Source organism: Manacus candei, unplaced genomic scaffold (assembly GCF_025592945.1).
Source record: "Manacus candei isolate 608988 ecotype Guabito, Panama unplaced genomic scaffold, ASM2559294v1 h1tg000093l, whole genome shotgun sequence".
NCBI classification, from domain to species: Eukaryota; Metazoa; Chordata; class Aves; order Passeriformes; family Pipridae; genus Manacus; species Manacus candei.
Genome location: NW_026138141.1, coordinates 3608553 through 3625904, shown reverse-complemented (window position 1 = coordinate 3625904; position 17352 = coordinate 3608553). Strand labels below are relative to the sequence as shown.

General features: G+C 35.5%; 1 protein-coding gene across 25 annotated transcripts in view; it reads right to left on the bottom strand.

Moving 5' to 3' along the window:
* PTPRD (protein tyrosine phosphatase receptor type D) overlaps positions 1 to 17352 on the bottom strand; it is a 1149573-nt gene that overhangs the window by 104210 nt on the left and 1028011 nt on the right. For 8 of the 25 annotated variants that reach the window (XM_051768182.1, XM_051768181.1, XM_051768183.1 and 5 more), the window contains 8 exons: positions 17043 to 17187; positions 13371 to 13676; positions 12145 to 12338; positions 10224 to 10250; positions 8060 to 8177; positions 2544 to 3131; positions 2014 to 2114; positions 956 to 1209 (listed from right to left, as the gene is read on the bottom strand). In XM_051768182.1, coding sequence (XP_051624142.1) covers positions 956 to 1209; positions 2014 to 2114; positions 2544 to 3131; positions 8060 to 8177; positions 10224 to 10250; positions 12145 to 12338; positions 13371 to 13676; positions 17043 to 17187 — 1733 coding nt within the window. The remainder of the gene's footprint in view (positions 1 to 955; positions 1210 to 2013; positions 2115 to 2543; positions 3132 to 8059; positions 8178 to 10223; positions 10251 to 12144; positions 12339 to 13370; positions 13677 to 17042; positions 17188 to 17352) is intronic. The other 17 variants (XM_051768187.1, XM_051768189.1, XM_051768194.1 and 14 more) reach the window with 7 other exon arrangements.

The following is a 17352-nucleotide window of genomic DNA, read 5'->3' as shown; positions in this document are numbered from 1 at the left end:
CTCCACATAATGGAGTCATTCTGGAATGACGGAGTCTGAGTACTTCAAGTATCTACAACAGGGTACTCATTCATGGGTTATTCATTCTTTCTGAAAGGATATATTGCTCAATATAGGTTGTTTTCTGCATACCTCATTTTGCAGTCAGTGATGAAACACAAAAGTACTCTGAGAAAAATCTACATTCTCCATACAGGTCTTACATACCTGGCTATGGGACAAACATAGAGAATACTTCTAGTTGGAAGTGACCTACAGTGATTGCCTAGTCCTACTACCTGACCACTTCAGGGCTGACCAAAAGTTAAAAAAAAATATTAAGGGCATTGCCCAAATGCCTCTTAAATACTGACATGCCTGAGACATTAATCACCTCAGGAGGAAGCCTCTTCTAGTGTTTGAAAACTCTCTCAAGGAAAGAAATGCTTCCTAATGCCATCTGAACCTCCCCTGATATGCAGCTCTGAGGTTCATGTCCTATAAATGGATCCCATAATTGATTAGCAGCTCTCTCTCCACTTTTCCTCCTCAGGAAGCAAGGACGTGAGCCCTCAGTCTTCTTTTCTACAAACTAGACAAGCCTTAAGTCAGTCCTTAGCAGCTCCTCACATGACATGGTATCCAGTCCTTCCACCTTTGTTTCCCTCTGCTGGATACACTCAAGAACCTTTACAACAGAATGTGGCATTTGCTCTTGCTAAATTTCATGCCGTTGCTGACTGCCCAGTGCTCAATCTACCTATATTCCTCAGGAAGGCCTCTTGTCCCTTGAGAGAGTCAATAGCACCTCCAAGTTTACTATCATGAAATATTATCCCAGCATTAGTTCAAATACTACTGCAGAGTACTGTACTCTCTGTAGCATTATGAAGAATAAAGCCTTGGTCTACCATGAAGAGTCAGAATAATCATTTTTCTGGAAATAAAAACAATGGTACTTAATTCATTCACTCACTTTATATTCTCATTTGAGGGTACTTTTGGAAGTTCCACAGTTATCATGCCATCTAAGTTGGTCTTTCCGATGAAGACTGGCTTGGTGCGAAGCACATCTGGTGCAGTTTTTGCGGTCACTCTGTGCTGAAGACCCCCAGCACTATTTCCTCTGTTTGTCAGCACAAATGAGTACGATGTCTCTGGCTTCAAGTTAGTGATCAGCTTTTGAGTAGCACGTCCATCAACCTCCATTTTCCCATCATCATAAAGGATCTAAGTTAATACACATTAAATTGAAGGTGGTTTTCATTACTAAGACAAGGCAAATGATGCTGTCACACTGAATTCAGGAATGGACCCAGCTATAAATTTAAAATGAAAGTTTAAAAAGGGCATTTTAGGTTCTAAAATAATACTGAATTCACTATGGCAATTAAACTTCTCACTTTTGGGGAAAAAAAAAGAACTACATTAATCTAGAGCAATGTGAGCACTCCTAAAATCCACACAGTCCTTATTTAGAAAGGTTTTTGCAATTTAGTTCATAAAATACTGTTCTGCACTTGCCAATGCCTGAGATGACACAGACATTAAGAATGATACAGATCAAATTGTAGGCAGACTGCATGTTAAACTAAGTCCCTGTATCTGGCTAATGTTATAGTTAGTGGAATAAAAGAGTTGTAAAGTGAAAATGTGGTGTTGTAAATGTAAGGAGGGAAAAAACAAAATGGTATTCAATTGTAGTCAATACAGATTAAAAAAATAGGAAGAAAATTATTATTTTCTTTCACTGTTTTCTTTAAAATATTTTAGCAATGAACTACAAATTAGCAAGGTGTTCTCATCATGCATATTAACCAGTAAGAGCCTGACTTGGAAACAGTGCCACAACAGTGGAAAAGTCATGTTACCGGATGACTAAATTTAACAGTAGCACTGCTGATTAGTATGCAATCTTAAACAGAGCCAAACTGACACCAAGAAAAATCTCCATGTTTAGTAAGCTACTTAATCAGGTGAAAGACATCCTCTAGTTTCTGTTATTTTCTCTTGTACAAATGGAAAGTAACTTACTTTGAAAGGCAAGGCTGAATTGTAGTTTTCTGGAATTTCCCAGGACAGCAAAACAGAAGTCTTCATTACTGCTTTAACATGAAAATTTTTTGCAAACACTGCTGGAAAAAAAGAAACAATGTATATAAACAACATCTTGGTGCTTAGATCTTGCCATATTTCCACTGCTACTTGGGACTATTAGCTTTCCATTTAGGTCAAAAACAAACAAGGATTCGATTCTCCTACCTGTCTGTTCATATTTAAAGATCATATTTAAACTCACTCTCACTCTTATTTAGTGACAACCCAATACGCAAATTTTCCTTACCTGAAAAAATTGTGGAGATGTTAGCCAGAACTTTCTTGGCAAGGGACAATTGAATTCTAAGGCATCCAAAAGATATTAAGATTTACATACTTTACCTTCTGTGTTTGATGAACCTATTTTTATGAATGGGCTGGTGAGTTTTATTTATACCTTCAAAACCATTGATATCCAAAGACCGATACTCCTTTAAAGGTCAACGCCATAAGCAGACAAATCCTACCTTGATCCACGGGTAGTGTCCTGAACTGGACACTTGGACTATATGGACCAGGCCCTTTGCTTGTGTGGGCACGTACTTTTACATCATATGTGGTATCTGGTTTTAAGCCAGAAAGTGTCACAGTGGTATCAGCAGGAACAACAGGGAGTTCAACTGGCTGGTAAGCAACATTGATATCTCTGTACAAGATGGTATATTTGGTGATAATGCCATTTCTCTCTGCCAAGAGCGGCATCTGCCAAGTTAATTGAACTGATGTAGAAGTAGAGCTTTCCGAGTGGAGATTTTGGGGAAATCCACTGGGTACCTCTTCAGGAACAGAAATCTCTTTAACCATCTCCTCCCCAAAGCCCACTTTATTTCTAGCTGATAGCCTGAAGACATAAGAAGCTCCTTTGTGAATGTCTGTGGCCGTGAAGTGATCTTCCTTCTCCGAGAACTCCATGGTTGTATATGTATCCACGTCTTTGCGACCAAACTTCAGGCGATAACCCTGCAGCGGGCCGAAAGTTTCCACAGGAGGATGCCACTGAATTAGAGCCGTGTTCATCTGTGTGTGGCTAATCACAAGCCGAGGTTTGCCTGGAACTGTAGCACAATGTTATTTAAAGATGATAAATAGAAACAAAATTTCATGTACAATTCTTGAGGCTAGTTTTAGCAGGAATAGGGATACATTTTCTCTTTCCTCACTCTTAGCTCCACTGTCTTATGGAAGAAATAATGTCTGCCTCCCACACTATTAAGTCATACAGTATAATGAACTGCAACAGTGGAGACATTTACTGATTTTTTGTCTTCTTCCCTTACCATTATTTCTAAATACAGTGAACATTCAGAGACACAGGACCTAGGAACACAAATCAAGAAGTAAAACTTCAAGCAGACTTCTTATGCGTGGTTCTGTCTCAGTTACAAATCCTTTCTTGAAAAAAAACCCCTTGTCATAAGTTTTCATTAATTCAATCCAAGGCATTTCCTATAAATAGGGAAATAAAGAATTATAATAATAGTAGTAATAATAATAATGAAGAAATTACAGATTTCTAGATATATCTAACATAATTTTTAGTATATATCTAACATAATTTTTAATATTGATAGTTAAAATGTGGTAGAAGGGAAGTCAGAACAACCTTTTTCTCAAGAATCATTACTACATATGATAGAACCCTACTTTCCATACGAAAATCACCTCCAGCATAGGCTGTTTCAGCTTGAAGAGGCAGCACAGTTTGACATTTAATTTTTTGACTGTCCTGACTTATCATGTATGATTTATTTTCCAGCATGGTCTCGGTGCACATGAACTGGATTTCTTCTGAAGAAGACTAAATTGGTAGCTCTTCTTAACCTGCACACCAAATACACTCACATTCTTAATTGAGACCCACTGCTGATTTGTCTTTCAGAGAAGTTCAGACTGCATGTTTGTCAAGGACATTCAGTCTAGAGGATCGAGTTAGTCCTGATAGAGACAGAAATCTCATTACACAGCTTATACAGTGTACATTTTTGGAGTCTCAATATCAGTTGCTCTCATTTACTCTTCCTATTTAATTGAGTAATTAATTTTAATTTATTCATATCCATTTATATACCATTCATTTATATTTTCATTAATATTTTTATTTCAACATAGTCTGTTTCTATTACAATGACTTGTTTGAAACACACCCATAACTATTTAGAAATTTGGTACTCATTGTGTACCAATGCCTGACAGGTCAAGAGACTAGAATAACTTTGGGAGTGGTAGGACACGGATAACATAAGTCTTCAATGAAGACTAATTAGCTTCATCCGCATTTGAAGTCTTCCCACATGAATGTAACTGCTGCACTGTGAGCTCTGGTTCCTGTATTTAAACACTTCAATAGATTTTATTACTCATCTTCAGTTCTTAGGCACCAAGCAAATCAGACTGTTATTGTCAGAAGTTCTGACTACCACCCCATAATGAATTAGGAATAAGGCTGGAAGAATGGCATGCCTTGAAGAAAATTCTGCATTTAGTAAGCTCCTTTCTCATTACATCTGTCATAAATCATGACATTGCTTCTAATTTCCTAAGAATTATAGATAGGTTTTATATAAATTTTCCAAATAACCTTAATTTTAAATCTCTAGTTCATTTGGCAGCCTTATTCCCAGGAATCTTATGAATTTTTTCCCACACCTTCTGGTGTGTAAAGAATATCTATCTGATTAGTTCTGAATTTTCCTCATTGATAATTACAAGCCTTTATGAAACAAATAAAAGGCTGTGAAGGTCTTTTGCAGGCCATATTTTTCACTGCATTACAACTATTATTGACACTAATGTAGCACAGGAAAGAACAGAAGAGTTCACACAAAAAGAATAAAAACTCCTTCAGCCTTCTAGAGGAGAGACTGCTTGAAGGTATTACTAAATTATTTTTGTGATAAACTGCCTTTTTTTCTTGTGGCAGGTGTCATAATTAGAACTGCTTTTTAACCTTTGTGATAATTACAGAGAAATAAAGAAATTAGTACTTGCTCTTGATCAGAATGAGGAACTAATAAAGCTTACTTATCCAATAAAATACCACATGACTAAGATGGTAAATAATAATAGTAACTTTTTTTTTACCATAGATCCTATCTGACGTTGCAAAGTGGATAAATTTCTTTTTATTTCCAGACAGCTGTCAGTTGACATTTACTTTTAGTATGATCACTTGTGAATGTTACAGTCTTTTAGGATGAACAGCAGGATTCTGTGCAGTTCTATATATGTTTGTGTAATGAAACAGATCTATCTAGAAACTTCAGATAATAGCCTAAATTTTCCATGAACCTAAAAGAAGAGAAATTGTCCATAAAAAAAATAATTCTCTGACCTAGTAAAATCCTCTTCCAATACTACACAGCAAGACATCCCACACATACCCCTTTGCCACAGACATTACTGTTGTAATGGCATGCCATTGCTAGCAGCAGCTCATACAAGCTGCCTTTGCCAAATTACCTGAAGTAATTTGTTTCTGTTAGCTGCTGTAAAGTACACCACTGCCTCAACATAAACTTTCTCCTTTTAGCTGAAATCTGGATTTCAAGACTGCTGTACAGCATGAGAGCAAATGCCAAATAATGGACAAACTACTGTACTTAGATTCTTCAACTACTGTGACTCAGAAATTAAAGGTCTGACTAAAAACTTCATAAAAATTGTATGACATCACTGCCTAGGAAGTCTTCATTTTTATCAAGGTCTTATTAATCACATATTTTTTAACTTTTGTCCCAAGTAATTTAAAATTTTCAAGTACTTTGATTTAGAAATGTTCAGTAACATTTTTTCTTCCATCTGATTTCAATGACAAGGAAAGGAAATTTAATATAAGAAAAAATACACACTTTGAAGTGAAAATAGTAACAGCATTCAGTGACTTTACTAATAACTGAGTAACTGTACTGTAGGTTTACTTATATTTGGTGAATTTTTCTGTCTAAAAATGTAAATTAAGCTTTTCTATCACTAACTGGACACAGCTAAATAGTTACTTATTATCTGAATAGCCTACCGATCACAAGCTTCTCCAGTAAATGTTTAAACATCTATTCTCTTTTCATATCTCCTATGGATATAATCTCAGTCATTCTAATACATCTGACTTCAAACTTTAAAAGTTAGACTAGAGAGTCAGACCTTGTATGTGCTTTATTGTTGTATTTGAATAGCCCCGTTTCAGAAAAAAAAGAAATCAAATGCAAGCTCAAAGAGAACAGAAGGACCTACAATCACTTGGTATTAATGCACCATTCCCTCACTTGTGTGAAGTATTCTCATAGAAAGACAGTGAGCAAGAAACTCTTGGTACTAACTATATTTAATGTCTTCTTTTTCAAAAATCTGCATATGAATTTTCTTTACAAAAAGAGCTCAACTACAGCAAGCTGTACCACCCAGTGAATAGATATCCATACAATCTGGCATACACAAAGCAGCAAAATGGTATCTAGCTGTTATCCTACATATGAAGAACAAACATCACTTTTCCAAAGGGTTAAACAAACAGCCAGAACAGTGTAATATGTATTACATTTATAGACATGCCTCTGATTCTCTACTGCTCTTCAGTCACTCAGGTTTATATGGGATATGGGATTTGTTCCATCTTTTTAAAGTAGAAGCATCAGGGATCTTCAAGGATCAATAAGGATTAAATGCAGTGAAGCATTAAATTTTGCAAGCACGTTTGCATACCCTATGTTTAGGTCTAGAAATTAATCAAATTATAATTTATATAATTGTGTTTATTTAAATTGGGAACCAAACCTAAAAAAGAATAATGTGCCTTTTTCTTAAATCAAGTTCAAATGCAAGTAAGAGGTATATATCCTTTTTTTTACCCAGACTATGAGAATCCAGGAAAGATAAGAAATTAGAGGGTAAGTTTCAGCATTAGCCAAGAGCAATGACTACAAGGTATTCTAAAATTTGAAATGAAACTATATTATATATCTAGCCATCAGGACTGAGATTTTTCCAAGGAAGCTAATGAGACAAAGATATCCATGTTTTTCATATTAACACAAGACATGTTCTACATTCAGTGATGGTTTTAAAAATTGAGTCAGTCACTATAAATACAAATACATATGCCTTTTGGACTTTATATATTAGCATAAACATAGCATAAACAATTAGCATAACTGTTATTAAGAGAGCTTGTAACAGAGCTACATGTGATTGTTATGGAATATCCTTAATGGTTGCACTACAAACACCCTAAAATGAATATTACCTACATACCTAAAATCTTCATACCTACAGACTGGAACAATTGTAGGTGTGGTGGCATCAATTGGTTAAGCGGTGCCACAGCGAAGCATTTAACTTTAAGTTAAAAAAAAATAACATTGTTCCTCATCTGAAAGCAATTTAGTTCATCCCAGTGCTAACTGCTGAACTGATTATGCAGTCAGATATCCACCATCTAGTACCACTTGTGATCTAATGCAGACTAAACACAGTGGCACGGTGTATTTTGCCTCAGTTTGTGCCTTAAATTACCCATCAATCAATATGGGTTTTGGGGTTTTACAGGATCAACCTTCATTTTGTTTTCCAGTTCTCTGCTTTATAATCACATTCTTCTGAGATAAGTTGTGACTGCCAAGGAGTTAGGTTCTTTCAGTGTTTTCACTGACAGTCAGCAGCATTGCTGCTCTCATGAAGAGCAGGAAAGCCCCTCAGAAATTTTTCAAATATCCTTCTCAGCTCTGACTTTCTATTTTTTCCTCTCCAAGAAGACACCAATCATAATGGAAGAGTTACTAAAAACTATAAAGTGGCCCATCTTGAATTGAGAGGGATAAAGGGGGTTCTGTTTTTATCTAAATAAATAAAGGGCCAAATCTTGAAACAGAAAATGCTATGTCCTGAAAACACTTCTCACACAACAGGAGACTTCCAAATAATAGGAGCAAAACACTAGCAGAAAAAGTCAAAAGATTCACTTAGAGATTAATGTGTATATAAATATTACCTGCACCAGTAGTAGATATGAGTTTGGGCTTGCTGCGTGCTCCATCACCTTTCGTTGTATAGGCTGTCACAGTGAAAGAGTATGTAGTTTCAGGCTGAAGCCCAGAAATTATCATTTCCTAAGATGAAACAGAACAAGAAAAATGAATTAAAAACCGATTATTTGCCAAGAGAGTATGGAATCCTTCAGAACCCCCCTTTATACTACACATAGCATGTATATATTTGAGCTACTGGCAGTGATAGCAAGCATTTGCTGTTCTGTGTGAAATGCTTCATAATGCAAAACGTGTCACTCACTTAAGCAATAAAAGACAGCACACATTCAAATAGTATGCCTCAGGTAGTTTAAAGAAAAAGGCCAAAGGCTTAGTGGTGTGAACAGTGAATAAAGTCTTCTGAAATATATTGCATAAGCAATACTACTGACATTGTGAAATGCATGCATATGTAGATATGAGAAACTCAGTTTCACTTAGTCATTCACAGGATATCACTGATATAGTTCTAAAATGCCTAGTTAAAAAAGTGTTGCATTTATATCCACACACTGTCAGTAATGATGGTTTAGCTGAACAAGGAAACCTCATTATTTTCATTGCACCCCGTGTCACTGGTTGGACTATGCCTCTAAATTTCTCAAAGGACTTCAGAAACAACTCCCCCTTCAGCTCTAAAGGAACTATCTAGAACAGTATTAAAAATCTGGTCAGAGGATACATCTGATGGCCCTCAAACAAACAGCAGCTACAATAGAAGTAGCTCTTCTGCAAGTACAAATGAACACCAACAAGATCGAACTGCAAGTATCACAGCAAAGGGGGATCCTTTTCACATATGTGCACACACGTACATATATGCACACAGAAGATGGTGAAGGGTGAACCAACAGGAATGCACTAAACTTATGTCATGCTATAAGGGCAATAAGAGGGCTAAGTCTTGACATGCATTATACAAAAAAATTTTATATGCAAATATAAAGGGACAGTATTTGAAGATAGCTGACTGGTTTTAAGTTCCCAGCTTCTAGCCTGTAAGCACTGGACTATTCCTTTGCATTTCCAGATGCCTGAATGAATTTACACTAAATTTCAATATTGCCAGAGAGATGGTGTATTTGTGCACCGAGAATAAATGGCAAATGTGCAATCACACACCCCTCAGATGCAATAGCTATGAAAAGTTAATACAAAAATTATGGGTTAGACTATTCCTAGTATATGAATTTCTCAAGACAGTGGGTATGAGCTTACTAAACATGTGATTGGAATTCAACATTGTATTTGCAATCAGTAATTAGCAATATAGAATAAACAAGGTAATGATTAGAATGAATGGGCAAAGTAGCTCCAACAAAAAATTACTACCAAAAAATCCCCTCCTTAGACTCTATCTCAGAATTGAATTGACCCTTAAGACCAAAATCAGTAAGACGGACTTCACATCTTTCATAAGGAAATTGCACCTGATATTAACAGAATTAAACTAAAAGGCATAAAACCCCCCAAAACCACAAAACCAAAGCAGTGAGGAAGATGTTAGCCTCACCTAAAACAATCAGTTCTTCATGGTGTAAGAGATATGACTGCATGTTTAAAAGTGTGACTTGGATCCAGCAAACCTTATTACTCAGGCATAAACAGTGCATGGTATGTGGCTTTTCTGATAGCACACATTTATTTTAACCAAAAGAAAGCACAACTGACTTCAAATTTCAGTTACCCAAAAAAACCAACCTTAAACTGAATACAGAAAAATACAAGAATTGGTATGCAACTCTGAACCACTTTTGTTTTATTTTTCTAACACCTTACAAACAAGAAATTGTGAGGCAAACTTAGTGACAGCCATCAAAAAGATGAAAACACAAACCAGTGCTGTACATTTTGGCATCATGCTAAACCTCAAAATAAGCAAGCAACAGTAACCCTCTCTCCCTGGGAAAAAAAAAAAATAAACCAAAAAAGTGTCCTAAAAGAAAACCTTTGAAGTTAGGAGCATGCGTTTGTGCAATGACAAAAAAACCCAAACCAAAACCAAACACAAAAAAATACCCCAAAAAAGCCCAAAAAATTAGAACAATGCTACAAGCAAACAAGCAATAAAAAGAAAATCCCAAACCAAACCCACAATGTTTTTCTGCCCAGTCAAAAACTACTTACATGTTCAGTAGTATCATCATATTCCCACTGATTTAGAGTAAAGGAAGTTGAAGGGAAAAACAAAAGAAATAAGGAGATTTGTAGCCTGGTTGAGATAAAGTTTTCTTCTTAATAGTAAAATAAATATCAAAGATGTTTCAAAAAATTGTTTACAGTTTGAATTAATTGTGTAGAATTATGAAATCAGGCTGGACATTTTTAATTCTGTTTCTGCTTTCCCTAAAAATCAGCTACTTGTCTTTCCTTGACAAATGAAAGAAGTAACGAATCCTCTTGTACCACATAGTATTATTTTATAACAGTTTGTATTAAAAGTTACCAAGGTAGAATTACAGGTTACCTTGGATTAGTTAACCAAGTTACCAGGCTATATGTTTCAGTTTACTAAATTAATGCAACTCATTATTTAAATTACTAGTAGGATTTTTTAAGTCCTGAAACCTAATCACACTGATACTTTAACCTCAGGGTCTTCACGCCTGCACAAGCCCTGATGACATGCATCACAGAAGTATGACAGGCAGGAAGGAGTGTTAGGAAGAGAAGGTAGTTGACTATCCAGCATGGAACAATGGCAAACAGGCAGGTCAAAGTTAAACTTCACAAAAGAAGAAATACAACTTTTGCCTTTACAATATTTGGGCTCAAATATCTCATCTAGTCTCCAGTTACTAACTTACTAGTGTTTAAAACTGTTTAAACTCAGAGAGGATGAAAGTAAAAATTTGTGCAAGGAGGGGGAGAACCAAAGCACACTAACACTAGCATGGCCTTTTTCATCGCCTCTTTCATCTTTCTCTCCACTGAATTTAAGCTGCAAGAACACTGTGTTTTGCAAAATAATTAAATAAGTACTGGCAGGTAAAACTGCAACAAAGATGTCCAGACACAGAGACAGTATTTTGAGAATAGGGTCATCAGTAAAATGCAGGTGTAGGAGATCTATTCAAAAAAAGTCTCTGCAGAACTGAAATTTAGAACTAAGACTGGGAGAAAAAAAAAAGCAAAACCCCCATATATTTACTCACATAAAATACTTAGGAAGCAGATTTAACTCTTTAATTTAGGTTGATAATTTCATTTCCAGGCAATCCAGTCATAAACCATGGGTTAGGAGTGAGAGGTGTGTACTTGATAACAGTTTCAACGTAGGATGACTCGTCCAGTACCAGAAGCTTTGGGAATCTTAAGTTTTACAGAACACTTGCATCACTTAGTAAAATCCTAGTTTGAGAAGCTTTTTAAACTTGATGTTTTCATCACCTCATAATCTCATAATCTCATAATTTCTAAAACACGGAAAATTTTGCAATATAAATAACCGCATGCCTGTTTCAACTAAGCTCCTAATTTTATTACAGTTATGATATGAATAAAAAAAAGTATAAATACCTCAGTGGTTTTATACAGTTGCATTAAGAAAATTCATTTCTTGTGAAATGTGTGGTGAGGTGCATACAAGCTAATCACAGAAACACTGTAATAATGGGCTAACACAGGCTTCTAATGATTTTAGGCTCTCTACTGAAACAGTGCAATAGCAGATGGAAGGAACAGGCCGTGCACAATTTGCTACACTGAATGTGACCTGGGTCAGACTACCCTGATGCTTTAAAACTTCAGAGAATAGGTATAGGGTGTCCATCAGTCTCTAGGTTTAGGGGGACTAGAAGAATGACACATCTTAGCATTTAGATGTAGACCAATAGAGAAGAAGGTGTCTAGATTTGGCCCAAGAACCTTTAAATGTAAGTGTTCTAAAAAACTTTTTAAAAATAGAGACAAAAAATGTTAGCAGGTAGGCTGATAAACAGAAAGGAAAAAAACACACACAAACAACAAAAGGCAGTTCTGGATATCTCTCTGGTACATTAAATGTCTTCACTGTGACCTAGAAAAGAACACAAAGGGCTCGAATTACCTGCGCATCAGCCAGCATGATGTCCTTCAGCATGGGTTGACCCTTTGGCTCTCCATTTTCCATCCTTACGTAGTGGACCTGGTATCCTCGGATCTGACCATGCTGCTTATTGGGCACGGGCGAGCGCCATGACACTTTAACAGCAGTAGAGTTGACAGCCTCTACCTCGACTTTGCGAGGAGGACCACTAGGAACTGGAACAACATCATTGGACAGAAGAGAATTACAGGCACCTCTCCCACCCATGGCTTTTTCTTTTTCTTAAAAAAGGGCAGACTCACTATGTTTTCTTTGAAGAATACAAATTATTCAACAAATGAAACTGCTCAACCAATCTGCTCTACCTTTCAGTGAAAAGATCAAAAAACATGACTGATGCAAAAAATGGAAGAAAAAGGAGTATTAGAGAAATAGAAAAACATGTAAAAATGTACAAAAGCCAAGGAAGATGCTTTGAGATTCAAAGCATTATAGTACAAAGAGATATTTTAATCATTGAAATAATAATACTACAATAACAGCAACAAAACCACGAAAGATTTCAAAAAAAAGTTTCTCTTGTTTTTGTTCGCCAAGTTCTATGTTTTGTTTTGTTTTGATTTTTTTTCCTCAGTAGTATAAAAAGGAGGTTGATAACAAGGCTGTCTTCTGTCACTTTCAAGAATGGAAGAAAAGAAAATGTGAGGAGCATCAGTTTTCCAGATCAAAAAACAAAACTAAAAAAAAGAAAAAAATCCAACAAAAAAAAAAAGAAAAAAACAACCCTCCCCAAAAAGCAAATCAAAAAGCACAATACGGAAGAAGAAAGCAGTTAAAAAAAACCTAACAAAAAAGCAAAAAAAACAAAACCTGAAAAAAAGTTTATAGACGTAAGTGTTTAAAAATAACAGTGATGGTAAAATCAAGGAAAAGGCAGAAAGTTTTTTTTCTGAGAATTATTTTCATGTTCAAGGAGGAGCAAGAAGGATATGTATGTGCAAAAAGGAGCAGCAAATTCATGTCACTCACAAAAACAGTGCTTTCTGATAAAAAATTACAAAAATATCAAATATAAAAATGGTGTAGAAAGGACAAGTCTTTGATTACAAAGCTCAAAGGGTGATAATATCTGATTATATTTGGTAAAAAGAGAGGAGCAGAAAAAAATTACTGTTTAGCCTACACAAAAGACAGCAGATCGACAGAGAGTCATAGAGGTGCAAACTGATGTAGTGGAGGCAACATACCATCTTCATCTGTCCGAATCAATACTGCTAAGCTCTCTGGGCCAGGTCCAACATCAGTGTGAGCAGTCACAGATATCCGGTACTCAGTCCATTTTTCCAGCTGTTCCAAAAGATATTGGGTACTGTCCGAGGAAATTCCCAAAATTTCATGGGGCTTGACATCTTCTCCATCAATCCCAATGTACTTGATGGAGTATTCAGTGATAATGCCGTTCTGCTTTTCCACCGGTGGAGGTTTCCAACTTACCAAAATGCTAGTGGAGCTGGGGCTTGTGCAACTAATGTCTTGAGGAGGAGCTGATGGCTCTAATTTCAGTAGTGGGTTAAAGGAGGATTTGAGTGGAAGGATAGGAGTGATTGAAAAAAATGAACAAAAGAAAAAATAAAAATAAATAAAGGACACCCAAATGAAAATAATAAAGAAACAAAAGAAAAAGTAGAAACTTAAAAAAGCAAAACATCAGATAATCAGATGCACCTTGGCTTATTAACATGAGGAAACTGAAAATGAAGAGACCAACTAAATGGTGAAAAAGGGTGTGGGGGAAATATATGAAAATGAAGCCTCAAAATAATATTACCTACCTGTAATTAAAATTCTTCTTGAAATAAACAAAAATGTAACACTTTTATGACTACTGATCTATCCTTATAATCATTGCAATTAGTGCAAGCTATAATATTTTAAATGACAAGTGACATGTATTTACTTACAAATTTGGACATATCCCCTTCAAGTGGCTTTACTTTCCTTGAGAAAAAAAATCTCTTTTAACAGAACTCCCAAAAACTTGCAGTAATTGCTAGAAATTGCTCCACAGATTGCCATTTTTGCAGCCTTTCCACTCTCCTAAACAAATTATTTTTTTTTTAAATAATAGAGTCTGCCTGACACAAGTCAACCATAAATTACATTTAAATAGAAAGCATTTAATGAAACATTTATTGCACCCAACATAATAGGAGCATGCAGTCCATAGAAGATGAAGAAAGTTTTAGTCAAAGATTTACCTACCAGGAAAAAGTGACAGGCTTGTTGATTCTGACTGTAACTTGTACTTACCCTAGATCAGCTGTCAGTTTTATTTTTTTAACTCCTCTTGGAGACACCTTTGCTAGCAAAGAGTTAATCCTACCAGTAATGTAAGTTACTTCTACAGAAAAAAAAAATCTACCCCAAACAATGCATCAAGAAAGCAAGTATAGCAGTATTCATTTTACAAAGAGAGTTTACAAGATCAGCACATCAGAATGGTGAGAGTTTCTGACTTTGTTTCATCTCTTGTCACCAGCACCAACCTTCCGGAGCAGAAGTGCTCACCTTTACTGCCTTTTTTTTGAAGGAATATGTAAGCATATTTACCATTTCCAAGCTCCAGGACATTTAAGCATGTATGTTATTTCACTGCTTTCAGTGAGGCAAATCAAGTACTGAAAGTTAGGTATGCATTTATGGGCTTCAATGTACTTTGACTTAGCAAAATCTATGCTCGCTAACAAATCATTCAAAGCACCAAAAAAAATGAGCCATAGCCCAAAGTCACTCGCAGAAGTAGCAGATGCAGATTCCTTTCCTATTTCTGCCTTCTCTCTTATAAGGAAAACATAAATTTTATTGTGTTAGACCTTTATTGACCCCTGTCTCCCCCCTCCCTCCAATTTTCTTCCCCATTTTTAAGGGAAAAAATAAACAAATGGATATTTATATTTATATTAGGCACATGAAACAAAATTAAAACAACAGACAAGGTCTAGGACCTGCTGTGACCTCCTGTATTTACACATGTAGCTTTCAGTTCCCTACAGCTCTTTCCACAGGGATCAATGGCTTTTTACTCAGTATGGTACACTGCTCTTCTGAAGGGAAAGTATGAGGGAATGTACCAGTATTTCAACTACCTAGAGGAGGTGGATAGGGGAACAGATTTATCACATTTAGGATTGTTTTTATATATACTAATTCAGTAATCAAGTACTCAAAACATGCAAATCCCCTTCTACCATTATCTTGTGCAGGAAGTAAAATACTTGTAAAATGCCCCTTAAGGGTCTGACAAAAAAGAAATAAATCCCTGCAGCATCTTCCTCTGATACCAAGATGAAAGGCAATAGCATATTCTGGTGAATATTGCTAATAAACTCATAGAAGTTTATTAATTTTTAATTCATTATACTCTTAAAATGCAAATATATGGTACTTATGTAAGAAAGGATAATTTGAAGGCTACTTGTGTAACTAGTTTTATTAATGTATATACTTTTTTTAAATAAACTTTTTTTGCAAACAAAAGGTTGTAATATTTTCAGCAAATAACTTGGGTCTGACCACTGAAATCAACTGGATCTCCCTACTATCTGAAGACAGAAGGCTGAGAAAAATATAATGTGTTCCTATATTCAAGAAAGGAAAACTGGCAATATCCTTATACATGGAACATGCAAGCCTTGGCTTCTAGATGTTTACTCTGTATGCACAGTCTAAGCAATCTTCGCTCAATATAAGAGAATGAGCATTCTAAATAGTTGAAATGACTCCCAGAATAAATAAATACCTTTTCTTAATCAAATTATTGATTCTAGATTATTAAAATGAAAAGGTGCCTTGCCACTATCTCTAAAACCAGTCCTGTTATATAGCTGTCTTTTATGCTTGTTCCAAATGCTTTAGAAGTGCTTCAGAAACACATTTAGCTTTGGTTAAAGCGTGTAGCACTGTGTCTCCAGTCACACTAACTGCTATTAATAAATAACGCTACCAAGGAATGATTGTGTAATCACATCTGCCATGATTGCAAATTAAAAAGACTCATGCCAATTGAGAAATTGAATTTTCTGTTCTGAATAATATTACTTTAAAAACAGGCTGTTTAATTTAAAACAAATACAAATAGAATTGCTCTAAGTTTTAAAATGACATATTATAATGCAAACTGTCAGAAAAGATTAATCTATCAGGTAAAAGTAACACTTATGGACATCATTGCTAAATATCTGATTGTTTTAGTTAAGTCTTAATTTAAATATTTTAAGGTGTATATATAAATCTCTGACAAATTTCTACCTCTCATTTGCAGGCAAATGTGATGAGTTTCATGACACTGTTTCCACAAGCACCAGTGAGAAAACTACTTTTCTACTGGTGTAAAATGACTGAACACTGTAAAAAGACCAGATTAAGAAAATCTAACAAAATTGGGATTATTAGATACTACAGAAGAGTTGTTAAGAAATTTTTGGTACAGTCTCAAATGTTCAACATGACCCACTCTACAGATTTTTGTACTTCAGGGAGATGCTGCAGAAACAACCCAGTATTACAGGAAATACACAGACGGGTGGAATTTTATGGGTGAAGGACTGTTATTAATGCGCACCTATTGCATGATACAACATTTTACCTTATTAGAATATAAAATAAAATGTGATTATGAAAGCATTATATTGCCTCCTTAGACACTGGTTTACAGAGGTCGTTTTTTGAAACTATGTAAAAGTCACTCATACTAATTTGATCACAATACACCTCAAAAATATACATTTTAAACATTCTTTTGCTTTATTAAGCAGCATGAATGCTGTATTTTGCCTTTATTGATGCCTCTCTGGACTAATGAGATTAATCTCTTCAAGAAATACAACACGAGAATAAAGTTTGCAAGGAAAGACACCTACTTGACTGCATGGTTCTCGCTGAGATTTCTGCTGTTGAAGCACCCAGGCCTTGAGGAGAACGTGCAGCTAGACGGAATAAGTACAGGCTGTTTGGTCTTAAACCTTGCAGACGATAAGATGTAGTAGGTTCGGTAGAAACCCGTTGCTAAAGGTAAGCATAAGAGGATGTCTTGATTAGTATTCAGAGACTCTGAATTCTATATGTTGCCTATACAGGAAATGCTTTCATACTCTGATAACCCCATTGAGGAAAAACTTAAGTTCAGGAAAATAAATCAGAACCAAACTAAACCAAACCAAAAATTAATAC